Source organism: Oreochromis aureus, linkage group 1 (assembly GCF_013358895.1).
Source record: "Oreochromis aureus strain Israel breed Guangdong linkage group 1, ZZ_aureus, whole genome shotgun sequence".
NCBI lineage: Eukaryota > Metazoa > Chordata > Actinopteri > Cichliformes > Cichlidae > Oreochromis > Oreochromis aureus.
Window position 1 is genome coordinate 22,204,300 of NC_052942.1, and position 27,935 is coordinate 22,232,234.

The following is a 27,935-nucleotide window of genomic DNA, read 5'->3' on the forward strand; positions in this document are numbered from 1 at the left end:
ACTGATAAAAAAAAACGACAACATGAAGGCAAATAAACACAGCTCAGTGCACAAAGATAGAAAACGTTTATGAAATCGATGCACAATACTGACATTCAGAGTTAATGCTGGCACCGTTGTGCACGTTACAGTTTGCATGACTGTCAACTTGCTAAACAGAAGCAAGTCCAGTTAGTTTGCTTGAAAACTGTTCTTTGGTATTAAAAAACAAAACAAAACATGTTTTCCACCTGCACAGCACGGAAAATAAGATCACACGATTCTGTAATTTAACACAAATTATAAGGCAGCAGAGAACAAAACACAAACATAGTGTCATCAAATGCTTACAATAATGCCAGACGCTTTTCAAATCCTTAAAAAATACTCTAAAGTGCTTCGTGAGCATCAATAGATTGTCTAAATAGGAAGCAACTATGTGGCTTCTAGTCAGAGAGGTTTACAGTTGATTGTCCACCATCGTGCTTTCAGATTACGGCAAGAGCGGCAAGCACATTCAAACGCATCACAGCGTGCTCACCGCTTCTATTGTCTACAGCAAAACGGAAAATCTCTCCGTTCCGGTGGGGCCACCCTGTGCTGCTGACCCTGCGTTTCCTGTTTTTCTCAGTTAGACCAAATATTAACCTGTTCGGTTATTTTAAATTTAATTGCCGTGTGTGGCTGTGAAGGAGCCACACACGGCTATAAATTGACCACAATTCTATATATTTGTTCTGAGTGAACAGCAGATGGCAGCAAAGTTGAACTAAATACCTAAAAGTATTTAGGACAGTCCATAGTGTCAAATATCCTTTGGTGTTATCAAAAAAAAAAAAAAAGTTGTTGAGAGTAAACAGAGAGTTTGTTTTATAAAATGATAATAAAAAAAACTGCTTTCATGACTGTTAAAAGACATGCCTGCATACATATTAAAATGTCTTTAGTACATATGCATAGTCAAATGAAAGCCTGCCTTGCAGTCACTGTTAATATGAGAACAGGCTTTTGTCAAATGTGACAAATGTCTGCTGCTACATTGATATGGCAGTTCTCAAAGTTAAAGTGCATCAAGTTAGTCAGTCATAATCCCAGTTAACTGCAGGGCCAGTTTCACAAGGCAGTTTGTAAAAAGTTAGCCTAAAGGCTCCAATGTTCTGATCGTGGCTTGTTTGATTTACTTGCCTATTTACTCTTTAACCTGTGTCCAATATATTATAACAGTTCACTCATCAAACCCACTGCAAAATTATTTGATGCAGTTTTCTTTGGATGACAAACTGCCCCAAAGTAAACTGCTGAAAGTAAACCAAAAAAATTTGCATAAGTAGCCTACAGTGTGTCTTCTTTGGCTGGTGCACACCCAGCACACCCACACATCTACCTACAGTGTCATCATAAAAAGTAAGTAAACATCAGGAAGGTGCTTGTGCACATGTACAAAATGATAACAGGCTGAGGACGCTGCAACTAATGAACTCCTCTGCCTCTGGTTTAATGTTGAGGGTTAAATTTTTGCAGCTGAAAGTCTAGATTATCCTCTGCCTGATATGTTCCTGCAGCCACAGCAGTAAAGGCTCTAAAGAGCTCGGCCCATCAGGCACAGCCTCTGTGTACATCTGCAGCAGTACTTCTTGTAAAACAAACAGCAGGGGCAAGCTCATGCTCAGTAGCTCATACAGCAACGTATAGTCCTGTGCGTTGTCTCTCAGGTGGCCGGCGAAGGCCCGTGCTGCATGACACGCGCGCTGGGACAGATACCGGGGGGCGTTGCACACAGCACGGGTCACACTCAGAGGCCAGCTCAGCTGTTTCCTCATGAACGAGCTGAAGGTACCTGCTGCGGGTTCACTCTGCAGGTCTGCCGGACTGCTGGAGGGGGTGATATCTTCATCAGCAGGACGTCGCTCCTGAATGCTATCACGATTCTAAGAGAGAAGAGGTGATGGGAAGAGAAGTTAGACACCTTGCATCCATCATTGTCAGAGAAGGGTGGATAAATACGCACAGGTCTCACTGAGGGTAGAGAGAAAGTCCTCCGTATGCTCGTGCCATTGTTCCGCTGATCAAAATGCAGTTTGCAGTAGAGTTTCCCTGTAAGATCAAAGTGAAGGTCACGATGAGCCATTTCAGTTATTTTGTGCCATGTAGTTAATATGTGGCTACGCCGTTTGGAGAAACATACCCTCTTCAGAGTGGAAAGCATGCGCTCCCTGTCGAAGAACAGAGCTGCAGGTCGAACAGCGGAAACACTCCCTGTGGAAGTAAAGCCCCTCGGTGCAGATCCTCTCCACCATATAAACACGCTTCTGACACGAGTGACATTTGTCACCCGACGGGGGAAACGCCCTTCGTACTGAGCCGCCCTGGGAAAACAGCAAAATCATACAAGTGAATTTCAGATCTGTCACTATAGCTGAGACACTGAGGCTGAGTCTAAGCTTCCTTTTCAATGATCCCGCACTTATGTACTTACGTCTTATTACTCATGTGTACTCACTGGTTGTAAAAACAAATACTTGATTATAATTACCTACCAGGAGTTTTTCCTTTATACTCTACTAGTGTAACTCTTGCTATAATATCTGGCTGTTAACGGCATCCAATTTACATATTTTTCTCTCTGGCCTGCAGCACTCCTTTTCCATTTGGATTTGTTTGGTGTATTTTGCAAGTTTTTGCCACTCCCGAGCTGAGTGCATTTCAGTAGAAAAGTCGGAAAAGGTAGCGTCAATACACAACAGTGACTGTGCAGATGACCAGTTTTAGTTTTTCTGTTGTTTATGTTCACTTATCCTAATTTGGATTGTAAAGTTGGGGCTGCTCTGACTTTCTAAACTGGACTTCCAACTTCCGACTATAAATGGTGCACACCATATTAACACTACAGGCCAGGAGTAAAACACATAAATTGGACATTTTGGGGGGGTGAAATGGCTTTTTAAGTTGGAGACAGCTTTTTGGGGAAGGGTGGAGCAGAGAAACCCTTAGAGTGAAACCACAAGAGAACACACTTCTGTCCTCTGAGGACTGCCAGTAATTAAAAGCAAAGGGCAGAAACAGCAGTTCAAGCAAAGCTCTCATGCAAAGCACATGACAATAATAGAAATCTGAGGTTAAGGTACTTCTTTTTCTCTATTGAAACAAAGAATAAACACACTAGAAAACTAATGAACGATGGAGAGCACTGCAAACATGCCACAACTGTGTCCTAAAACACGTGCAAATGAGGACATCGTGAGGGAGCACAGAGACACACAGGATAGTGCGGGATCACACATCAAGCTGGAGATATTCACCTTAAGTACATCAGAGCTGTTTCCTGAGAACAACCCGCTAAGGTGGACGGCTTTTTCCTTTATACTCTTTGCATGAAACTCTCTAACCTGTTGTGTCTGAGCTTTTTTCTGCAGGATGGCAAAAGAAAAGTCATCAGTTCATCCACCAACTCTTTCTGTGTGCGCAGGCAAAATTAGGTAGACTAATAAATGCTTAATAAGCACTGCGCACGTAAGTGATGAAAGACCTTTCTATCGTCTTTTCAATGAGAAGCACGATTCGACAGCTAAGTGTCTATTGTCAAGAGGAGAACAAAGAAGTCGCTGTTTGAAAAGCCGCCCTATTATATTAATTTCACACCTGAGTTGATGTAATTACTCAAACTGTACGGGAACAGAAAACCGGGATAGTCACAAAGTCCTGGCAGAGAAATGAGAGACTAGTACATGAGTTCAGCCAAAGTCAAGCACATGAATGAAAAGGACAATTACTCATTTTCAGATTAGATTAAAATAATGATGTAATTTATCTCAACATTAATAACACAGGTGTGGGTAAAATATCTGAAGCCAGCAGCTTAAAGGAACATTTTCACATAGCGGCTGACCTATATTTAAAAATACAAATGTCCAAAGCAGTCAGATTGGACATTAAGCAGTCTCTAATCAGTCAGTTCCATAGTATAAAGTCTGTATGATGTCTGAACAAGAGGCGACACTTAAACCAATCAAAACGAGAAAAGGCACCTGAAACAAACGATCCCCTGTGGTATGCTACACGTAAATAAGGAAAACGTCACACAGTTTCTGTCGCTGATTCTCTTGACATTAGTCAGAGTTTATGTGTTGAAATAGCGTCATTGTTTTTGCTATCTCAAAATCAGAGTGGCGTCAGTGGACCATTCATGTCAGTCTAGAGCTGGAGCCAGAAGGGGGTTAGCTTAGGTTAGCATAATCAGTGAATTGAGGAAGAAACATCTCGTGAATTCATATCCGGTTTATTTATTTATATCGCGCCAATTCACATCAGTCGCCTCGAGAATCTCACATTATTGGAGAAAATCCCAACAATCAAGCAACCCCTCTATGAGCAAGCACTTTGCAACAGTGGGAACAAAAACCTCTCTTTTAACAGGAAGAAACCTCCCACAGAACAGCTGTAAGGTCTAATATCTTCCTGACTCTTGCTAAAGAAATAAATCTGAGAGATTGTGTCTGTTAGCCGTCCAACAAAAAAACAAACTAAATTATATGTTTTTACCTGTGCGCTAACTGTCTATGCTAAGCTAAGTTAGCGATCTTCTGACTCCAGTCATGGACAGATATGAGAGTGGTAGTAATTTGATAGCTAGTTAGCAACAGTCTGTTAGCTCCCCTCTAAAAATTATAGATTTCAAAACTTTTGTAAGGGATCATAAAAAAGACTAAATTAAAGGCGAAAAACTTCCAACAACGCTAAATATAGATAAGCTAAATTAGCAAAGGAAAAAAGTGCTCCCAATTTAAAACTAAGCAACATCTACAAAAAGGACACTTCACTCAGATTATAATAATTTACCAGTCTATTATTTCTTTCTGCCAGCACTTGAAATAGCTCAAAGTTATCTTTAATAAGCACGTGCATTATTTTTCTTCCCGTACTTTAAGGAAAGTGCATTCAAAACTAAAATATTCCTTTGCACTTTAATTTCTACACTAAATTATTTGATACTGGATTGATATGTCACTGATACTTTTGTCGTGCTGAATGGATTCGGTGCAGGAAACTGATTTGCAGCTTGTGACTGCAGTTTTGCGAATAATCAGTGTGTATGTGTGTGTCTGTTTCAGTTTGTGCCAGGTCTGTAAGACTACTCTTGCAAATTTTTGTCAGGCTGGATAATAAAGGGGCTGACTTCACCATCAGACTGCATATTACATGAGCCTAAATGTGTAATCAGGACATGGTATATAATCAACATTCACTCCTTTTTTGGGAAACGCAACAATCACAGTGATTTAGAAAGAGGACAGAATGAAAAAACAGACAGAAAACAGGAGTTAAAGAAATAAAAGAAGAGGCACTGTTCACCTCGGAGATGTGTTCGTCCACCTCCTTGAGCCGATGGAGGACTCTTGTCATGAAATGGACTGCTGACTGGCAGGAGGGAGGAGGAACAGGGGGGTCTGCACCCTCCAGCTGAGGCTTCGTCTCAGCATGCGCTAGATCGACATGTCTGAGCTTCACTACAGAAAATGGATGTGGGGGCTGAAGCTGGGTCTGAGTCTTTGGAGGCAGGCGGACTAACTGTTGCGCTGCTTTTCTGATACTGACTTCAAACTGAAAGGGACAATGAACATGTGAGCTCTTATAACTCGTCACTAAGCAAACAAACACCGAATCCTTTGTTTTTTTCTGCATCCACTCAAAGAGATCAGATAATGTAAAGAGCCATACGGGTGGTTTTCCATGTTTCAACCCATTAACTAAAAATAATCAGCCATTTTAAAGCACAGCACAAGTTTTCACAATGATTTCCTGCCCCCTTGGCAGACATTAGTCATGCTAGCACAGTATGAAAATCAGCCCGCATAGGTAATATATCACTGGGCCTGTTTGCTTTATGTTTTCCCAGAGTTATGTAACCATCTCGTGGTAATGCATGTGTAAGAAGAACCTGTTTTTAAAGAAGATTTATTTGGGGGATGGTCAAGAATCGGAAAACCAGCCTGACATCTGAGACTGCAAGTCAGCAACCGAAGACTCAGTGTGAATGAAAGAATTTATGACATTGCTGACTTTTGCTTTTTGCTGGTTTTCCAACAGCTCAGCTAATGAATGCAATGCTTTGACTTCAGCAGTGGCTGAATGTTTTTTATCTAATCAGCTACGACTATTCGGAAAACATAATAAGCAGCCATCTTGGAATGTAAGTAAATGTATGTGAAATTCCAAAAAATGTTCAGTGACTTTAAATTTTTAAGTTTTTCTATCAAAGAGTTCTTGTTTGTCCACAAACAGCCTGAGCCTGAGCCTGTTCAGTCACTATCTGTAATACAGGCGTGGCTCTTATATTCATATAATGTGTGATTCTTTCTGAATAAATAAATAAATATCAAATCTGAAAATTAAATAAAGCTTGAACAAACAGATGTTTAACTGTGTATTTTAAATTTTGAGATTTCAGTTTTGTGCCATCTTGACTGAGGGTGTGTGTGCAACATGTGATTGCAGTCAAGCATGAAGGCATTTAGCTGGTTTCTGGAGTAAAATTAGGGACCGTGTCAGTCAGACCCAAAGAAAGCAAAACACCAGTATGGCCTTTTAAAGATCCCAAAAATCCTCTATTTTAGAGGAATTCTGCTAGAGCGTTATACAATAGTGGCGTCTGTTACCAAAGTCCACTACATGAAGTACATATATTGGACGTGTTGTACTTTTATAGGTTTTAAACACTTTTTCAGATGCATTTGGTTTGTCTAATTTGTGCAGTTCTGGACTACCTGTGTCACAGGAGAAGGTTTGGGTGGGACCGGAGGTCTGAGTTTAACGCGCAGACCGTCAGTGAGGTCGAGAGTACGGAGGACTGAGGACTCCTCCAAATCTGACTGTGATTTTGCAGAGGGTTAGAGTTAGTAAAAAGAACAGAAACAGAAACGTATGAGTAGATTAAATACCAGCAGCAAAATCAGACAAGAGAAGATTTTGAGGCATTAGCAAAAAGGAAAGTTTTGTCAGATTAAAACCACAAACCACTGTCTGAACTCCAGCTCATAACTGGGGAAATTTAAATCATATTTATGATCCATGAAATAAAAAGACAAATTCTGTGGCGATTTTACCATTTCTGACCTGATGTTTAGATAAATGTAGTACATACAGTACTTAGTACTCAGGAAATAAACTAATATCTACATACGATTGCGTGACATACTGGTGTATAGTTTCTACCTGTGTTTTGCGGATGGTGTAGTTCGGTTTATTTTCAAACTTGGCCAACAACTGCGTAGCCATAGAGCGCACTTTATTTTCCTTTGGATCCGGCCTGTCTCGTACTGTGGAGCCATTACTGGCCAAGTTAGTGGCCTAAAGAGAGACAGACAAAACTTACTGCATAAAAAAACCTGCAAAACGAATAACTATGCACTTGCAAATTATATGCTAACAAACCTCCTCCAAATAGCAGAACTTCCGCCTTCTTTTGTAAATAGGGTCTGTACCGTCTGGCTTCTTCTCTTCCTGAAAACAAAGAGCAAGGAAAAAAATCTGAATATGTGACCGTCATGATGAATCAGTAGCAAATGGGAATAAAGCAAACCGAAGGCACAAACAGAAAAACTTGCACTCGGTGCGCTGAACTTGAACACTTCTGCGTAGAGTTACCTTTGGCACCCGTTTCCTGGTCAGTGCAAGATTGAGCACATTATTATTACTTTTGACTTCCTTCGACGGATAATCTTCATTGTTTTCATCCACTCCTCTGGAACCTGCAGAATAACACATGACTGCATTAACAGCTTCACATTTTTCCACAGTGAACAGCCAGTAATGTCACATTATTGTGAAATTCCCTTACAGATCACAGAATATGTAAGAGTGGTTTGGGAGAAAAGAGGAGAGCTACTGTTCGTTTCCCTGAAACAGTGAAGCTGAAGTAAGAAGTTGGGGGTTAAATATTCAAAAAGAGTTAAGGCAGAAATTTTAAAAGCACTTCTGTTGAGACAGACATCTGCATGCTGTTGAGAATCTCAGACTTGTGCAACCCCACAGTGCTGGTGCAGATACACATTCCTCTCATACCATTACACTTGATTAACAGGATGGAACAACATGCAAATTTTTTCACAGAAAATCCAAAGAAATGTAAAACCTTCAACGCCGATGGAATTTGGTGTAAAAGATAAGGAACAAAAACAAAACAGAAGGAGAAATATTACGAATACCAGGCTTCAGTGGCTATAACTAACAACACAGAATAATAGAGCAGGGTACCTGATGCAGGTAGAGGCGTTCCACGGAAGAGCTCGTAGAACTTGGACAGGTAGTTGATCATCTTGGTTTTATCCAGCTCCTCCTCTTCACTCAGCTCCTTCGCAGATGTGAATGGACGAATCCCAAATTCCCGCTCACTGATGTCAAACGCCAGCTGGAGGTTTGCAACGTGGTCCTCCTCATTTAATGAGTCAAAATCTCTGATGGAGGCAAAAACAGCCAGACTGAGTATTAAATAGTATAAATATATAATGTGTGTTTATTGTAATTTAACACAAGTTGTCAGAGTTTTTTGACTGTTCTGCTTTTGTCTGGTACTAGTTTACATTTTCCCAAATCACTCCTCAACAAACACATAAAAACTTAAGCGTTCCACTTCTCTTCTTTCTAAAATATGGGCATTAGAGTGACCTACAATCAGTGGCCACTTCATTAGGTACACCTGTTTAACTGCTTGGTAATCGAGGTAATCAGCCAATCACACGGCTAAATTTAGACACAGTCAAGATGACCTGATGAAGTTCTAAATAGGAGTCATAATTTGGACACAAGGTGATTTAAGTGACTTTAAATGTGGGCTGTTTGTTGGTACCAGACAGGCTGATCTGAGTAATTTAGAAACTGTTTTGTGATTTTCCCAAAAAACCATCTCTATGGTTTACAGAGAATGGCCTGAAAAGAAAATATGTAAAAATAACTTGTTGACACTACAGAAAAATGGCCAGAATACTGATCTGAGCTAACAGAAGGCTAACAGTAACTCAAAATAAGCACTTGTTATAACAAAGGAATGCAAAAGAGCATGTCTGCCTCTCTCGGCTACAGCAGTACAATACCACAATAGGTGCTTACTCCTGTCATCTAAGAACAGGAAACTGAACTCAAATAACCACTTTCCTCCGATGCAGGAGAAAATAGCAGCCAGTAACCTCAAATGGGGGGGAACGACATCTTTATGTCGTCACATAAGTGGACAGTGTGCAGACGACTTCAGAAGTAATGAAGTAATGTAAAGACAAGAGCGGTAACCTAGCAGCAGCACACACAAACTCTGGCATTATTCGCTAAGCGCTCAGGCTCACTTTTTTCTGCCTTTCTCTTCTGTGAACCTGCTCTGTCTGCTGTCTGCTCTGCTGACAGAAATGCATATGGAAAAGAGGAAAGGGGGAAAATGCCAGTGGTTCCTGGAAACTTACAGAACCAGATGAAATTGTGGTGGCATGTGGCAAGGTATGAAGGCACTAATTACGGGGTTAGAGGATAAAATTAGATTGGTAAATGTACTAATCTGCAGTTACTAAACCCATGCTGCGAAAAGCAGTCTGATCTGAAATGTGGCAAAGAATGAAAGTATGGCTTTTGTTCTTTGTTCTTGATTAGCTGTTTTTCTCCACAGCTCTGAATCGATAGAGAGAAAAGCCAGTTTTTTTTTTAGAATTAAATACAAGTCAATAGTAATTTTGCTGGACACGCATTGCTATGGGTATTAGAGCAGCTAGTATTTATTTAATTTGGCTTGACATGTGTGAAATTTACACAGCTGCACTCGTCTGTGAGCACCCAGCTAGTTCGGGGACAGCATGAAGTATTTTTACCCATCTATCAGCACAAGTTTCAAGGAGGTAGAGAGCAGATCAGATAGGATATAGATCAGTCCCTTCCATTGCATACCAAGCATATTTAACACTCCATTATAAGACGTGAATTTCCTCACAACTAGTTGTTTTTGAAGAGCTCAGGGAGTTCATCTTCTCGGGAAAACAGATAACAGTCGTGTGAATACATGCATGCTACGACTATGTTAATGCAACCGGTTTGGGATCAGTTTGTGGCTCTGCAGGTTGATATTATCTGACAGATGATACGTACATCAGCTGAGGCTTGAATCTGTGGATGAGGGCACAGAGGGCGATGCCATTTTTCCAAGAAGACGTCAGGTCTGTGATTATCACATTCCTGTAGCCTTCCGTCTGCTTCTGGCACCATGTGAGAAGCCTCGCTGGTCTGACCTCTGAGTCTGCCACAGAAGCACAAAAAAGACGATTTTTTAAAAACGATCAAATTCTTAAAATAAGCAGTCAAAAGAAGGCAGGCTGTGTCAGAAGAAAGTTTCGGTGGTTATGATGTCAGATATGATGTCACAACGACAAACCGACAAATAGTGTGCTGTTACATAAAGTGGTAAGAAGATGTTTAGAGTGGGTTCTGGGGTTTGTACACAAACCTGTAGGAACAAGTACGTGCTTGCTCATAAGAGCGAATGACTGACTAAAGTGGCTTTACTCAAACACACAGAGTAGTGCGAGAATAATCAGACTAAACAGAATATAACAGAATTCTGGCACCAATGTTTACTTTTTGCCTCAGGTTTCAAAATTTTGTCATTGATTTTTTTATTTTTTTATGTTTAAACGCAGGGTTGTTTTATGGACATGACATTGAGTTTTGTTGATATTGGAGAGGGAGCTACGTGTGTTTGACTGTTTCTTTCACAGCTCGGCAGTTCTTTCAAAGTTTCCTCTCTTCAATGAACCCACATGTAAAAACAAACCTCATATCGTGACTTATTCCCTAAACTGAAGTTAATTCTGGCGACTTACTACTTCTGTTAGAAGGGAAGGAACTGAATGGGAGAGATTTAGGTTACAATGATTGCATTAGGAGCCTTTGAAAGGAGAAGAAACCCTATTAGTTATAGTATTAGTGAATAACCGGAGATGACTCAGTGGCATTCAGTTCCTTCAACCCTTACCTCGTCTGGAGAGATTGACAGGCCGTCGTATGGTAGCGGCACGCTCGAGAGAGCACGGGTTAAGCTGTCCGCTAATGTACAAATGACGCACCTGAAACAGAAAGGCAAAGAAAAAGCTGTTGGAACTGAGATATTCGTATTAGTATTTAAATGATCCATTGACCGATTTGCTGCCATCTCACCTGGTGAGGCCTCACACAGGAAGAGTTCAGGTTGGGGTATCGAGTTGCTGGGTCTAGGGTGTACTGCTCAAAGTTTTTGGCAATGTTTTCAGGGGTTGTCTGTGGTAGTAGTCGGTAAATGCTCTCCCTGTACGAAGACAAGAGGCATTACTGCATGACTTTAATGCCAGTGTGTCAAACCTAAGGCCCGGGGGCAAGAATCAGTCCCCTTCATGAAGGCCAACTGGACGGCTTTTGAAAATGTGAAGGAGGATATAAATTTTAGACTTTTAACTGTATTTTCATACGTTTTATGGCTTTTCCTCCTGATAAAGACCTCCTGCATGACCAGTCATGCTACACCAAAGTAAATAAGTAATAGATAAACATTTAAATAACAACCTTTTTCACTTGGTTAAAAAAAAACTAGCAGAAATATTCCATATTATAATAACAGGAAACTCTACGCAATGAGCTAGCAGAGTTTTTTCTGTAATTTTACACACACACAAAAAAATAATAATAATAATGCATTTTTTTCTTACAATTGAAAAAAGGTATTATTATTAAGCCCAAAGCATTTTTTATCATGTAGAAAAACTGAGATGTACTGCTAAAGTTGCACTTCTTATATTAAAATATTAAATTAATTGAATAAAATTAAATGTGTAGTTAAATTTCTTTACACTGAGAGAAAGAAGAGTTTCACTGGTCCGGCCCACTAAAGACCAAAGTGGGCTGTTCGTGGCCCACAACGTAAAATGAGTTTAACATGCTGACTTATGCGAACAATGTGTTTTGAGTAGCACTGATTTATAGGAGGCGCTCACTAATGCCCAACATAAAGTGTGGGTACCTCTCTGCCAGCACTTCGAGGACCGGCTGACCCTGCGCCCAGCTCTTTACCATCCAGGCTGTGTCGAAGGCAGCCAGGAAGCCTCTGGCGCAGCCTGTTCCCATTGGCCAGAAGGGCTACAAAGCAACACACAACAAATTTGCCAGTTATAGTTAGAGACATCGTGCCGTGGCTTTTAGTCTGTTTGACATACTTCTTCTCTTGGTCATCAGGGAATATACAAAAAAAGGAGACAAGCTTTTTGGATTCCAGGATTGAAGGGGAGGTCGTAGAAGTTGAAATAATGGAAAAATAAAGTCATGGTTAAGCAAACAGCAAACATGAAGTGTTATTATGTTTTCTGAGTGTAGATTTCCTTTTACAGAGAGACTGCTTACACAATAAAAAATAAAAGCAATGGGAAACCAAAGAAATGAGAAAAATGTGGCTCAATTAGAGAAAAGTTTGGTCTTGTCTGGAATTTTGGATATGTCTTTAGTATTTCTGTTGTTATGTTTTACCCTGTCATGTCACATACCAAAGCACTGACTATCCAAGTTTGAATATCTTACACACTTTCCTAAAAAAGCTCAGGTTGCCATGTCTCTAAATAGTTCCTAAAATGTCCCTGTGTGCTTCTGGACCGCCACCATTGTCTCAGAGCACAAAAATTCTGCTCCCTTAGTGATTCCAGACAACATCACCATCAAGTTTGAGACAGAGCAAACTGTAAACGACTTCTTTCTACCCGGTCTTCTGCCCACAGCAATTGGATAGAGGAATTTGAATATCCATGCCATGAATGCTGGATTCTGATACTTTCTGTCTTACCTCAAGCAGACTGTCGCCAACCAGTGCTACCAGCAACTGGTGTCCAAATCTCTCCCTGACCAGAGCAGCGTTCTCAGAGGCGTACATGTTAGTGAAGTCAAACATTGCTACATCTGGCTGCCCGCAATGGTTCATGGCAAAGTCCAGTGTGGGAAGTTGGTAGTTGGTGCCAAAGTCAGCAGCCTCTCGGGCGTAGCACAAAAGAGCTTCCTGGTTGACGTTTTCACCGCTCAGCAGCATCTCTGTGTCTGAGTAATCCTGTCGGACCGAAGCAGTCAGAACAACCACAATGAATTTGTGTGCAAAAGCGAAACAAAAGCTCTCAGTTTATGAAAGAAATCAAAGGAAGAAAGTGAATAAAGAGAAGAAAAAGTAAGTAAAACTGATGAGCACAGATTTATAGACGATAAAGTCAAATCGTTCTGAATCGAAATCTCTGAAGCATCAAGTTCTGCCAACATCTGTCTGCATCTGTTAGCTGTTATGGTGCTCCTGAATCCAGCGCTTAGGGCTAAACAAATTACAATACAATTAATTCAACACATGAACGACACAGTCTTAGAAATAAACAAAATATTTGACGATTTCAAATTTATTGTATTTAGTTCATGATATTAATTCTTGAAATAAGAAACCTGAACTGAAAATTGCCTGTAACATTCCTTATTTTTAAAATATAAGATAAATAATAATAATACTAAAAAAACAGACAGCATGAAATAAGATTACAGCAGATCTGTGGAGCTGGTGTATTTTGCTCACGTTGATGACGACTCCCTTGTCCAGCAGGCTTTGTTTCTTGGCAGTCATGACAAAGTAATGTGTGTTGTCCTTGTAGTACACAATGTTCTCCAGATCAATACCTGTGACAAATGACAAGTTTGCGTTACAGCTACAATTCATAAAAATCACCAACAAGCTTTTTCCGCAGAGATGAAAGCTTGAACTCGCTCTTGTATGCTGAAAGGGGTTTAAATAGATGGTTTCTTCACACACCAGTGTCTCTTTCTGATGAACAGACTTCTTATTTTTTATTGCTGGAGGCTCAGAATGATCACAGTGAAAATAATAAAAACAGTCGCTGCACAACATTCTTGATATTCCTTCAGGTATTGAGAATACTGTGCAAAATATCCCTGAAACTTTCAGTAAATTTGAAGATTTTAGATCGGATTTTTTCTGCATTTGGCCTGTAGTGAGTGTAGAAGTTTAATCTAAACAGCTTGGTTTTCATCTAACAGATAATTGTGGCTGATCCTACTGGATCCATTATTATGTGTGATATTTAAAACTCATCCTTGTTGAAAAAAATGCAAAAAATTGAAATGCAAAAATTGGATGACATTTTCTTTAATTGCATGTTTCACCAAATATTTAACATGCTTTTGAAATGTAAAACTGTAGGAGTTCGACAAGCACCGTTCTCCTGCCAAATCCAGAATCGTCCATCTGATTACCAGACAGAGAAGTGTGATTCGCAGCTCTAGAGAACACTAGTCTCCACTGCTGTCCAGTGGCAGCAGGCTTTACACCACTGTATCCGCCACACTGCATTGTGCTTGGTAATGTAAGGCTTGGATGCAGCTGCTCAGTCATGAAAACCCATTCCATGAAGCTCTGTACGCACTGCTCTAAAGGTCATCTGAAGCCCACATGAAGTTTGTAGGTCTGCAGAAAGTTGGTAACCTCTGTTGACCCTACTCTGTGAGTTCATAACTGAGTTGCTGTTGTTCTCAATCGCTTCCACTTTGTTATAATACCACTAACAGTTGACTGTGGCATATTTAGTAATGAGTTCCTTACTAAATCCCATCATGGCACCACGCTGGAATTCACTGAGCTGCATGTCTAGGTGCTTGATTTTATCCACCTGTGACGGTGTAAGTCACAGGTGGACTTCCATGGTCCACCTGTGGACCATGCCACTTCCTGTGGACCATGGAAGTGGCTGAATTCAATGATCTGGATGATTTGGATGGGTGAGTGAATACTATAACAACATAGTGTAACACCCAGTTTGTAATCTTACTATAATACACTAAATCTCTTTCTGTCTGTTTGCTTGCCCACAGACTCCTCCTACACTATCAGGAGTTGAGCAACCAAAATTGGCACACAGGTACATCTTAAGCGCCTGAGGGCTTTTCTCTATGTCACATATCATGATGTCATCATGTTGCCTAGCAACCACCTACCAACAAAATGACTCATTTGTTGTGTTGATGCACCTATAACACCTTGTGAAAGCATAACATTGTTTTTATTTCACAACATCAACACAAAAATTTCAATATGGATTATATGACATTATTACGTTACCTAGCAACTACCCACCAAGGGGATAAAAATCATAGACCAAACAACACTGAAGCATTGTGATACTGGACTCATGACAATTCAGCATCGGATACTGACTTACTAGTCATTTATTCAAATATAAGCCTCTGAAATTGCCGGTTTTAATGAGTCTGATCGTACTCCCTTCCCACCTGTCTCTTCTTTGAGGTCAAGAAAGAACTTCTGGTTGAAGATGAAAGCCACTCCACTGATCTCTTCTACTTTGGCCTCTGCGGTGGTGTTCCTGTTGATGAAGTTGGCTGTGATGGCAATTGCCAGTTTACCCCTGAACTCCTTCCTTTTGAAACCTGGGAGAATGGAAAAAATAAAGACGGAAGAGAGAAAGAAATGGGGATGTTAATCTTCACAAGCAAACAAAGGCCTATCAGCCTTTCCAGAGGACATCTAGCAGCAAACCACAACTGCAAGGAGGTCATTTTAGGATAAGAGGCAGCTTGCCAAGGTGATTCTTTTTAGCGACAAGGAAACAAAAAGCTATGTGTTGTAAAAAGCACGAAGAAGTAAACTGTCAAACGTATCATCAAATTTGAATTCCTTCCTTTAATTAGCCTTCAGAACCAAAAGTATGTGACATTCTTTCATTTTATTAACAATGTATTCAAGGTGTAAAAATTCAAGTTCAAAAATAGTTTTAAAAGTATCTTTGAGGAATCTAATTAAATCTTTTAAGTACAAAAGTAGCAGAATAGCTCTGCTGATGACTGCCAATGTCAGATCTTTTGAACAGAAATGGACACAGGAAACAAAAAAAATAAAAAATCATGCATTCTTCAGTCCCATAACCAAAATAACTCAAATTAAGGTTCAACATTTTACTGGCAAATCAAACTATTTTATTTTCCAACCAGTAAATGAAGGACTCCCAAAAAATGTCACTAATTTTTTAAAACTATGAGTGTGTGAAGGCTACGGGGGGGGGGGGGATCAAGTGGTTCCATATAACAAAGTGATGTGTGCAATAGTGACGGTACAGAAGTGATGCTCTGAGCATGTGCTGCAGCCTCTCTGCACTGTCACTGTTAAATGTCATCCGTCACTTGACTGCTCGTTTCCAAAACCAGCAACAACAAACAGAGAGCATTTTGCTCTCTGTTACCGTAGCTAAGACACAAAAGCAGGCTCACTGCAGGGAAAAATCATTTCCCCCAGGAGTCTTCATAATTGGGGAATGAGCTAAACGTTTTGTTCTGCCCCAGAATGCCCTTTTTAGGAATAAGCATTTGTTGCAAATTGGTCGTTAGATGACAGCATTTTTAAAAGAGAGGAGACGGAGGGAGATGGGATGATGGAACCGATCCAGGGTGAAAGCATCAGCTGCTGCGCTGAGCCTCAGCTCTGCTCTATTTATGTACAGAGCTTTGGCTGTTTTGTGTGCAGCCGGTCCCACTGGGAGAGATCAATGGCTCCGTGCAAGCGCAAGTTTGCAAAAGGTGGGTTTCATTTATAGCGTTATAATAACGTGCCTCAAATTTATTTAAAGAGAGAGCCCAGAAAAAGTCCGGAGGAATGTAAGGGCTGTAAAGTGCACAATAGGTCTGATAGAAGCCGCTAACTCCTGACTTTTTATTTGACATGAAGATGTTTGGAGGGGCTTTCCCATGTAAACCAGTTGCTTATATGCATTAGACACTCACGTGATGCGGTCAGATAATATGCATTAAATATTAAGATTTACATTACAACAAAAGGCGGCCAACAGACAAAAACCATAAATATGACATGATAAGAATGACATTTTCTTGTTTCTCCTGCTATTAAACTATTTTTGAGCAATTTCTTAGTCACAACGGGTTCATCAGGTCTAAAGGTAGAGTACATCCTTGAGGCATCTATACTCTTCATCACTTTTGTTTGCAGTCTTCTCACCTTCCAGGGTATTTCTGCGTCCATCAGCCCCCACCACCACATCAAACTCAAAGTTAGCCACGGGGTGATCAGCAGGTTGGATTGCAGCCCTCCACCCAACCCCTGAAAGACAGAGTAAAACTGAAAGGGGCGAAAAGCCACATAATATAAATCCTAGGACAATAGCCTTTCATTCCTATTTGAATATTCCACCACAGAACAGTAACACATGCCATGGGGAATGTTACGTGATAATGACACCTTTTCTTCCTGGATCACTCCGCCGCCTGCCGTGCTTGTGCAACTCTAAAGTCATCAGCATAGAGTGAATGAGAGGGAGTACGTACACTTCAGCGCTGTTGCTCTAAGTCTGTTCTCTCTTTGACAGCAACAAAAGGACAAATAGAGCTTTTAGATGAACAGGAAAGTAAGAGACTCAAAGCATAAGGTCCACTGCATCTGGCCTGCAGACCATCAGCATAATTAAGGTCTGAAGTACTCTTTCAACTTTATTATGACCCATTTTAAGCGTGCAAGTGGGAGCTGCAGAAGTGTGAGACCAGCACAGGAACAACTTGGCAGGTTGTGCAATATCATCATGTGGAAAATGCATTCCATGATGTCAAGGGCACGGCTAAGTCCGTCGCAGCAGAGCGCGGCACACAAGTTTGTGTCTAAATTTAGGCCAGGCTCTTCTTGTTATCACTGTATTGATATTACAGCTGGAGGAACAGCACAATAGCATGTTCGCTATTTTCTTCTTCAGAGCTTATAGGGAAATGCAGGATGTGAGGGTCAAGTAGTCATTTACAATGCAGTGGTCGCGCTCAGTTAATGCCATTAAGTTGGAAAACAGAGGAAAGTGATACTTTTATTCCCACTGCTTTTTAATACATGAAGTCCTCATGTGTCAGATATGCATTTGAGCAAAATAACCGTTGATGACCTCATCCAAATATGATAGCAAAGTACTTCAATGCCAATGTTTGTCTCGTGTTTACCGGTGGCTGTCAAGGAAATTAAATACTGCAGGATGAAACGTCTCTCGCTGTCTAACCAGCCTTGAATATGAGCCGAAGCTGCAGAGCAGGAGGATTACTACAAATCCTCCAGGAAGCTCCACAGTATAGATCTCTAAAGAAACATCTTCATTGAGCTTAACACATTGTTAAAAATCTCAACTTCATCTTATTAAAACACCAAGCTGTACAATTTCAGCCTTTTAAATCTCCCCAAATCTCGCAGCTAATAAACAAACTGTCAGGGAGTGAAGACAAACTCACTGTTAATCTGTTGTTTGGACATGAAACCGACCTTCATTTTCCTGAGGTTCCAACAGGTTGACAAACTCCACATTGATGTGAAACTCCACGGCAACAATCAGGGCAACCTTCAGCAGGATCAACTGCAGCTGCTGAATGCCTGCAAGACAGAATCAGATTAATGTTTGGACACAGATGTAAGCCTGCCAGTTTTTTGTTTTTACACCATCTTGAGAGGAAACAGCTCATTGTTTAAAAGTTTGAAAGCTTTATATAAAAGCAACGTTGAGATTTATACAAATGATTAAAATTAAAGATGCACCGAGTGACTGACCAGCGGCCAGAATTGTCAGATTTCTTACTGGCCACCGGCCAATCAGCCTCACGTGTCCCTTTTGCGCAACACACATTCAGTGGTGAGGAAAACACTCACAGCCACAGACGAACATGTCGTCAGCATGGAAGCTCTTTATGAGTAAAAACACAAAACCCCCCAAAGTAAACTGTGAGGTGACTACAGACTCTTACAGACTCTTGAATCACCCTCACCCTGCTGAACACGGACATTTTAAAAAAGGGAACAAAGGCAAAGCTCAGAGCAAGCCACAAGCTAGCAGCCTCAGTATGAGCAATGAACCAAAGCAGTTATGAGGAAAATTTATGGAGACAAGTGAAAAAGAAAGTGCCTGTGTCCTGTTATCTGGTGAATTTAAGATACTAGAAACTAATATAATTTCCTGACATTAGTTTTATTTTATAAATCTGCTGCACCTGCTTTTATTCGGTAAGGTAAACTATATTAGCTAAAGGTGGGTGTACAGCAACTAATTTTCAGTTAATTATCCATATATATAAAAAATGAAGTGAGCTGAACTAAATTGAGTTGAAAACTGGTAAAAACCTATGCCCTGAAGCACGAAAGGTTATTTTTTGTCATTTTTTTCCAAATACTGCAGTTTCTATGGTTATCTTTCTAGCAAATGAACAGACTGTTACTGCTGTTTTCAGTACAACTGAATGAGCTGAATCAAAACATTTAGTGCCCATTGGACAGAAAAGGTAAAAAAGATGAGCCCACAATGACACGCATTTAAAAACTCAGGTTCTGTCTGTCCAACAGCCCAACAGGTCTTTTTTGTCACTTTGTTTTTGTTTGTTTTGCCAAAATGATCAGAGATGCAGGCTTTTAAACTGAGCTCAGGTAACAATCCAGATGGTTCCTGTCATTTTCAGTCCAAAGGATACAATTTCCATGTTTTCCAAAAAGAATTTTAAATTTTGATTCATCTGACAACAGATCAGTTTTCCACGTTTTTAAGTCCTTAAATGAGCTTTGGCTCAGAGAAGCCTGTCTGGATCATGTTCACACGGCTTCTTCTTTGCATGATTCCTGGAAGTGTTCCTGACCCCATGCAGTGATTTCCATGACAGAATCCTGCCTGTTTTTAATGCAGTGCCACCTGAAGATCACAGGCATCCAGTACCCTTGTGCACAGAAATTTCTCCAAACTCTTTAAAACTTTTGGTAATATTATGTATGTACAGCACCTTAATTTCAAAGTTTTTGCAGCATGTAGCACATAAAGGACCGGATTTCCCTGGGGTCCCATTTCACTGCAGGTAACATGTACATGTAACATTGCAAGTGACAACTAAAGGCATAATCAATCAATCAATCACCCAACCAACCAAGTCTTAAATAGCACATGAATCAAATGAGGTCACTATTTTAAGATCCATGAATATGTTCTAAATTAAAGGGTGCTTGAAGTTAATAATTTGTGACAACAGGTCAAAGAAAAGCAAAGGCCAGTTTAGTTTCAGATACTCACTGATGTGGTCGATGGCTCCGGCACAGAATTTTCCGTAGAACTTTTTGGCCCCGAGTCCCCGCAGGTCATGAATGGTATAGGGCCAAAGATGCAGCACGTTGTTCCTGGAAAAAGAGTCCCTCTTCTCAATCACCACCACTTTGGCACCCAGTAGGGCAAGTTCAATGGCAGTCCGCAGGCCGCAGGGACCTCCTCCAATGATGAGGCACTAAATAAGAGGGAATGACAAATTGACCTCATTAGCAACACAAGGAACCGAGCAAAAATCTCAGTCTTTGTACAATATTAATAGCAGAAGGCCGAGAGTTTTCCTGCAGAGTCCCAGATGAAAAATAGTTCACAGCCCACTTGTTTATAACATGCCAAGGAGCATTATGACATCTGCATAGATCACGATAGAGAGTACCATTTCACTGCACCACTGGACCATTTAGAGGCTGAGTGTCTTACTTAAAGACCCTTAAGGAAGATTGACATTGACTCAGAGAATTATTGTGTCTTAGGATAATTTCCCCAGACCACCCGGTGTGCGAGTGAGGATTGTTAATAAAACACATTAAATGTCAGACAGACAGATTTAGGGTGCTTGAAGTGGTGCATTTGTCAGGAACTTCCCAAAAATGGATATTTGGGAACAACTTCCACCCACCTAAACCAACCTTTGCATATCTATCTCGTTATTCACGCACCAGCCTCACCCAAAAATGCATGAAGTCAGTTCACTGAGGTTAGTGCGTCTGTCTGAGAATGTGCGGTTCAAACATGACATCATTCCTTGAGTGATAGATGAAAGAAGTGACGCATGTGTGCTGGCAAACTCTCCTTTCCTTATGAGCAGATTAAGAGGCTTTACAGAGAACTGTGCAGAGAGAAGATGTGTCTCAATTCTTTTGGGATTTAATCCAGAGGCAAGCTCCGACTCCTGCTGGGTGCAACACTGTGGACTGTCTCCTGTCTCAAAAGCTTCACCACATTTTAAATGCTATAAATATCTTTTCATTCAGTTTTCTTGGAAAGATTGCAACTTATCCAACACAAAGATCTATAGCAGCTCACTCCCTGCCATCCTGCGTCTCCAACAACTACACAACCAGAAAGGGTGAGGAGGGTTCATATGTATCAGCTCTGTGAGACAATCCAACATCATGACCTAATCGGCTTCTTCCTCTGCACCGAAAACAAGCAGCTGAGTTTTCATCACTCAGCACTGTCTCTCGCATTGAGCAGCTGAGCACCAGGTGTGATGAAAAACACAATGTTGAACCATGAGTTGCCCGAGGTTATAAAAATGAGGTATTCTCAGGTGTGAAGCACAAACAGGTGGTGGAAGCATTGCCTGGACAAGCCTTTCTACTGGCAAGGTTTGTTTTCCTCAACAAAGAGGAAGTTAAGCGAACCAGCTATTTTCACAGCCAGACCGAGATCGAGGATGCTAAAAAAACAAAACAAAACAAAACATGAAAACATGATGTCGCAGCAGAGCAGCACTAAATCAGTTTACTCAGATGTATCGTCACAGTGTGTGCAATTTTCCTAAACTCACATCACCGCTTTGATCTCTCCAGCAATAATTAGCAAAGATGTGCCCTTTGTTTGACCACTTTTCCATTCGCTCATATATTTTTCCAGATATGAGGTTTTTCCTGAGGGCCAGCTCCACATCTGCCGAGTCAGGACAAACGCTTCCTTTCAGCTTCCCACCTGTGACCTCATTCTCATCCCAGCCCTGACATCTGTCTCCCGCCTTATCACCGAGCCCAGTTGGTCTGGTGATAAACTCACAGTTTGGTGTGAACGCACAGCATAGCCAAGAGGCCATCTCTGTCATCGGGAGGGAATCAGGACCTTATTTATTCATCTTCACATTATTTTGTCATCTCATTTTTGTAGGATCAAAACAGTAGAAAAAAGCAATCACAGAGCAAAAGTTAGTTTTCATTTTGCTTCCCCCTCCCCAATACTCACGTCATCATCATATTTAACCTCCAGAGACTTGACCTTTCATTTGGTATTTTTTTATTTCTATCTGCGATTTTTTGGAACTGATAAGTAAAAAACTAAGAATTTCTTTTATACACAAAGTATTATGTCCTCATATGGGGACAATAGGCTTATTTTACAGCATAACACAATAAAGTCACTATTGTTTACAAAGAATAAAACACTCTATTGAGCAGTACAAAGGATGAGGTGCCAAAAAGGCTAAATGTAATCTTGATATATGAGGACACAGGATTCAGGAGGTTAAGGAAACGGAGCAAACATTTACATTTCTAAGATAAAGCAACTTCCAGCTGCTCCATCACTCACAGTGGATCACCACAACATTGCACAATACATTTTAACTAATAAATCTTGAGCTACAAGTTGCACAAAAAAAGCCAAATATATAAAAAATTATAGAAATGAAAACTCAAAAATCAAACTGATTTCTTTTTTATTTGTCAGAAGTTAAAACAGAAAAAAAAACACATCTTTTTTTGGCAATTATCTCATAGTTTAGTTTTTATAGGGTTAAAACCATCCACACGATTTTTGCATATTGAAATGAATGACCTCTTAAGGTAAACCCACACGAACAATCCCTGAGCCGTTACGCTGGATTACCGCTCCTACTGGTAAGGCTGTTTGGTCTGACCACAACATGCCAAAAGATTTACAGTTGCTCCTTTTATTAGGGGAAAGGCACCTGAAGATAATACAGGCACCTGTTGGAGTTTTGGCCCTCTAGCAGCATTTTATATTTTGTGACTTTTTAGTGTCACAGTCAGAGGAATTTTGTATTACTGTTGTCCATCTGACCATCCCTTTATTGGGAGCATGATTTCTCACGAACAAGCTTGAAGGTTTTTGTTGTTTGTTTTAAATGCAGCACAAACATTTACTTGGACTCGAGCATTAAATAATTTGATTTTGTTGGTCAAAATTTCTGGTCAATTTGACCTCTCAAAGTGCAATAATTCCCATGCTCATGACAAAATACCACACTAATGCATACAGTTAATAACATAAGAAAGGAAGCATAGAGGGAGATGATTACAAAGAGCAATTTGACTGTTTGAAGCAGACATACAAAAGTGAGGCGGTGACACTGGTTTTGTTTATTTTCCTGCGTGCGCTCACAGACAATGCAAAACTCATGTAAAAGAAGAAAAGAAACATGTAAAAGATTCCAGATGATTTCTCTGACGTGCAGGTGATGCTAATGCGCTGGCAGAGTCAGGGGAAAAGAAGGTCATGTATACACGCAACGCATTTTGGAATGTAAAACTGGTTGTGAAGAGAAGCTACAAGAAAAACTCCTAAATGCATTTAAATCAGGTGTAATAACCTGATGCAATTAAATACTCTGGGAATGCCTCGTCTACATTATAAAAAAGATCAGTGAGGTGCACTGAGAATGTCTTTGTCTATATTAGGGAGTCAAACATGTGGCACGGGGGCCCGAATTGGCCTGCCGAAGACTGCAATCTGGCCCACTGGACAGCATTGGAAAATGTGACGAAGAGCATGAATTTTGGACTTTTAACAGTATTTTCATAAGTTTTACAGCTTCTCCTGCCCATAACAACCCCTGCACAGCCATTCATACTGCACCAAAGTAGTTAAGTAACAGATAAGTGTATGACAAAAGAATTTCCCTCGGGATAAATAAAGTTCTTCTTATCTTATCTTATAAACAATTACATGACTGAAAAGTTCCTGTTTTTTTCACTATCAACTATAGTTTTGGTCTACAGCTACATTGATTCCACAGTTTAAAATACTATATATATATATATATATATATATATATATATATATATATATATATATATATATGTATAAATCAACAAAAACCTTTTGCTTTATAAATAAAGGACATTCTGGGCAATGAGCTTCCAGAACTTCTTACACTTTAAGTCAGGCTGACAGATTTCATTTACCACAGCTGGTTTCTTTAGCATGTAGATAAACTGAGTCATAGTGCTGAAACTGCATTTCTTTTTCTTATATTGAGATATCACAGAAATTAAATGTGTACTTAAACTTCTTGACAATGACAGAAAAGGGAGTTTCACTGATCTGGCCCACTTAAGATCACAGTGAGCCGTATGCAGCCCACGATGTAAAATGACTTTGACATCACTCATCTTTATTATGAAGAGATTCATTCTGTTGTAGGCAGTAAAACTTCACGAAAAAGACACAAGCTACGGCCACATGTCACCTCATCCAGCTGTGTCCGGTAATAAAACCCAGATGACATTACATCCTTTAAAAAAAAGTTACTGCTACAGCAGCAATAAGAAGACGAAGAGGTGCTGAGTGATATCACATCTGTCAGCGTTAAAGAGCTGAGCTGTCATAAAAATGACTCGTTACCTCACGGTTCTCAGAGGAGACGCTTTTAATCACGTAACGGCAGACCGCCTGGCCTGTGAGTAATTAAAACATTGTGCACATGTACCCGGCTCATTAAATCTCTGGCTTTTGCACAATCACAAATTCACAAATCCAAATTCACTACACACCACTCACTGGCTAAGCGTCTACATTTTACAACACAACTCTGTGGATTGTCAGAATTAATAGTTTTGGCTCAGAAGTTTAAGGGTCACACTTTCTTCAAAAAATATTTTTTCCTTCTTATTACCTGTTTGGGCGCCGGCTTAAATCAGGCAGAACGAGTAAAACTGGGCTCACATTTTAAAAACACATTTTCAATAATAACCCGGGGCTGGCTCCAACCCTTTGAGACGAGCCCAATTTTAGTAACGCTGGGGCCAAATAATCACAGTTGCTGACTGATGCTGTCTGCTTCTCTGGGCAATAAAAAAAGCTCTCTCTCAATCTGAGCGCTGCTGATGTCTGCAAGGTAATCATACTCCTCCGGGTTTTTCTACTTTCCGTCATCACCTTTACTGCCCCCACGCCCGCATTCACAGGATACTGTACACACACCCTTTTTTATGGCTCTTTTGTCCCTTTTGCAGCTGTTTTTTCATCATGCAGTTCAAGCCTACTCCCTGAATAGCGCTCTTATTGCACGTTTAATCTGCTGTCTGAATAGGACTGAATCTTTACATGACGGTCAAAAAAACAACACACAGCTGTCTTCTTGGTTTCTTCCTTGTCTTTAATAGTAAAAAAATGCAAATGCATGCAATGTATATTTTTTTCTTGCTGGCTGATCTGTCTTTGAGAAAATTTCAGGATGTATTTATTCCAGTTTTGTCATATAACACCTGTCTGCAGCAGAAAGCATTTCCTGCCCCGTCTGTTGAGAGCTGTTAAAGGAGTGAAAGAGTAAGTGTCTGGGCAAGTAGAGGTTAAAATAAAGACTACTTGAGCTATGGCACTCTGTAGAGCACTTTAGCAGGGTCTCAGAGAGACTGCCCATGAACTGAGGTAAAATTAAAAAGGAGTCATGTGAGATGAAGCCATAAAGATACTTCCTAAATCATAAAACATCAACTTTAATGATGCATGAACCGAGCTTTGTGATCATTTTTAGACTTTCAGGCAACACATTGTTAGCTTTCTGCGCATACCGAGAATAAACTGAAAGATACATGCTTGAGATAGAAACCCCATCAGACTAAACATTCTCCCAGCTTTACTGTTTTTAACCAGCTTTATTTCAGCCACTAAACTCAAGAGCGAAGCTTAGAGTCAAAATATGAGAGCTGGCTTTGTCAAGCAAATAAAAACGGTGTGAAAAAGATGACGTCTATCGTTGTTTCTTCTATAAAAAACCCCAACAAAACAGCTCCTGTCATGCAGTAGACTCTACAGTCTGGGGTAAAGGATCCTTGAAACCACTAACAAGGAGACTTTTTAAAAATAGCAACATGGCCGCAGAAACAACACATCAACAGAACTGTCCTAAACCAGATGTCCTTCTGAAGCTAGAGAATACATTGTTTTTAACTGATTTTTTTCTGGTTTTAGATAGATGTGATAGAGACAAGAACAGGAAATTTGGGGAAAGAGACCAGGGGAATGAAATGCAGCATAGGCGGGGCCCTCTGGGAGTGTTATGAACACTAATCGCTCAGCCATCAGGTAACTCCAGGAAATAATCAAAGAATTTATGGGGCTGTGGAGAGCAGTTGATAAATATAAACAGAATTTATCATGTCAACACCTCATATGACTTTTTTGCAGTGTGTAGAGTAGATGCACAAAGATGTAATCAAACCAACCTTAGTGCCCACACAGGCTTGGCCTTTTCTGTACTCCTTATGGGACATCCTCTTGTCGAGCTTACTCCAAAGCGCTTTTGCTTTCCAGGAAGTAACCTTCGCCTTCAGACTGTTGTAGAAGGTGCTGTGCTCTGCGGGGTCGAGGTTGTGGCATCTGCAGAGGACGTTAAAGGCCTGAAGGGCTCCTTTGCAGGTCGAGGCCTGGATGAAGTTCTCAAACAGCTTCCCTACATTGTCCCTCTCCTCCTCTGTCTCTCCCATCTTCCCAGCTGCAGTAGATGGTCTGGTGTACTGAGGCGCCTGCTTACTTCAGCGGTCTCTGCCAGATGTGGCTACACCCTCAGCTTGGCCCGCACCATCATGCCCCGTCTGAGGAGGCAAGACACATAAGAGCCTGACGTCATCTTATGGCAAAGAGTCTCTCATAGATTGCTTTAGGCAAATGACGTTTTTCCATATTCTGTTATTAGAATGACTAAACTAAGCATTTTCCTTATGTTACATCGAGCTCTTTTAAGGGTTTGTAAACTAAAACGCTGAAGTATTTTAAGGTAGGTTGACAACACAGCTGGATTCTATCTACTGCATGACTCCGGCTTACCATAACGAATTGCTTTAAATTACAGGACAGTCCGTACCACTCCACACTAAGTCAACAGGCATTTTGAAACACAGTAAGCTTACACCCACATCAACAAGATAAAATTTCAAGCACATAGGAGGATTTGAGACAAACACTAGAGAGAAAACCGAGCACAGAAGTAGAATGAGCCAGTCTGTCAACATCGGGCAGCTGTTGAAGCATATTTACTGCCGGTGCTTTATAGATGCATAACCATGGGAGCCTGTAAATTGAGGTCTTTGTGGTTTTGTGTAGTACGTCCTGGTACAACAAAGAGTCAAACTTCTCAGCAGCTTCAAGTGTGTTTGACAGCTTTACGATGAAGAAAACAGTTTCAATTTTACACAAGAACATCGACATGAAAATAATGTAACATTGTGGATATTTGGGCGTTATCTAAAACTGTAGCATGTTTTTGATTGGGATTCATTTTGATACAACAATAAAGAAGATATTTCTATCATGGCCAGTTTTAAATTGAGTAACTGGCATTTATATATCAAACACCAATGAAGCCCATCATGGGCTCCATTCCCTAAAATAATAACACAAAGTGAAGGTGCAGCGATTTGTTAAAACATGTCAACATAAATGTAGCATATCAGGCAAAAAACAGAGATTAAATAACTGTAACAATCTGGATTATTTGGTGTGATTATCTTTAGATTGCTGACCTTCCCTAAGACTGGTTATGCCAGAGTCTTCTTCCTGTTTACTCATGGTTGTTGGGGCCTTATCTGCAGTATTGCAGGGTCTAAACCTTACATTATAAAGCACCTTGAGCCAACTGTTGTTGCGATTTGGCATTATATATGTAAAACTGAACTGAACTGTCTTAGGGAAGTGGTCTTGTAATTTCTTTAGTAGTAAACTTCAGGAATAGTTCTCCTGGCTTCTTGAAGGACATCCAAGGCTCTTCTTTAGATGTTGGCTGCCTTTTTTTTCCTTTCTCTGTCTGATGATCCCACACTGCTTCAGTAATGTTAAAGTCCGGGTTGTGGGGAGGCCAATCCATGACTG

General features: G+C 40.4%; 1 protein-coding gene across 6 annotated transcripts in view; it reads right to left on the bottom strand.

Annotated features, from left to right (window-relative positions):
• Positions 1-47: 47 nt before the first annotated feature.
• The window catches only part of mical2a (microtubule associated monooxygenase, calponin and LIM domain containing 2a), a 38,550-nt gene continuing 10,662 nt past the window's right edge, over positions 48-27,935 (bottom strand). Inside the window, exons 2-22 of one of the 6 annotated variants that reach the window (XM_039610558.1) lie at positions 26,294-26,662; positions 20,106-20,313; positions 18,326-18,433; positions 17,033-17,134; positions 15,298-15,453; positions 13,571-13,671; positions 12,809-13,066; positions 11,999-12,114; positions 11,164-11,290; positions 10,982-11,072; positions 10,099-10,246; positions 8,230-8,429; positions 7,621-7,724; positions 7,408-7,476; positions 7,189-7,323; positions 6,741-6,845; positions 5,329-5,577; positions 3,279-3,386; positions 2,165-2,345; positions 1,988-2,073; positions 48-1,907 (exon numbers count right to left, since the gene is read on the bottom strand). In XM_039610558.1, the coding sequence (XP_039466492.1) occupies positions 1,509-1,907; positions 1,988-2,073; positions 2,165-2,345; positions 3,279-3,386; positions 5,329-5,577; positions 6,741-6,845; positions 7,189-7,323; positions 7,408-7,476; positions 7,621-7,724; positions 8,230-8,429; positions 10,099-10,246; positions 10,982-11,072; positions 11,164-11,290; positions 11,999-12,114; positions 12,809-13,066; positions 13,571-13,671; positions 15,298-15,453; positions 17,033-17,134; positions 18,326-18,433; positions 20,106-20,313; positions 26,294-26,554 (3,312 nt within the window). In that variant the 5' untranslated portion in view covers positions 26,555-26,662 and the 3' untranslated portion in view covers positions 48-1,508. Of the gene's footprint in view, positions 1,908-1,987; positions 2,074-2,164; positions 2,346-3,278; positions 3,387-5,328; positions 5,578-6,740; positions 6,846-7,188; positions 7,324-7,407; positions 7,477-7,620; positions 7,725-8,229; positions 8,430-10,098; positions 10,247-10,981; positions 11,073-11,163; positions 11,291-11,998; positions 12,115-12,808; positions 13,067-13,570; positions 13,672-15,297; positions 15,454-17,032; positions 17,135-18,325; positions 18,434-20,105; positions 20,314-26,293; positions 26,663-27,935 lie in introns of those variants that run through there. The other 5 variants (XM_039610559.1, XM_039610560.1, XM_039610561.1 and 2 more) reach the window with 5 other exon arrangements.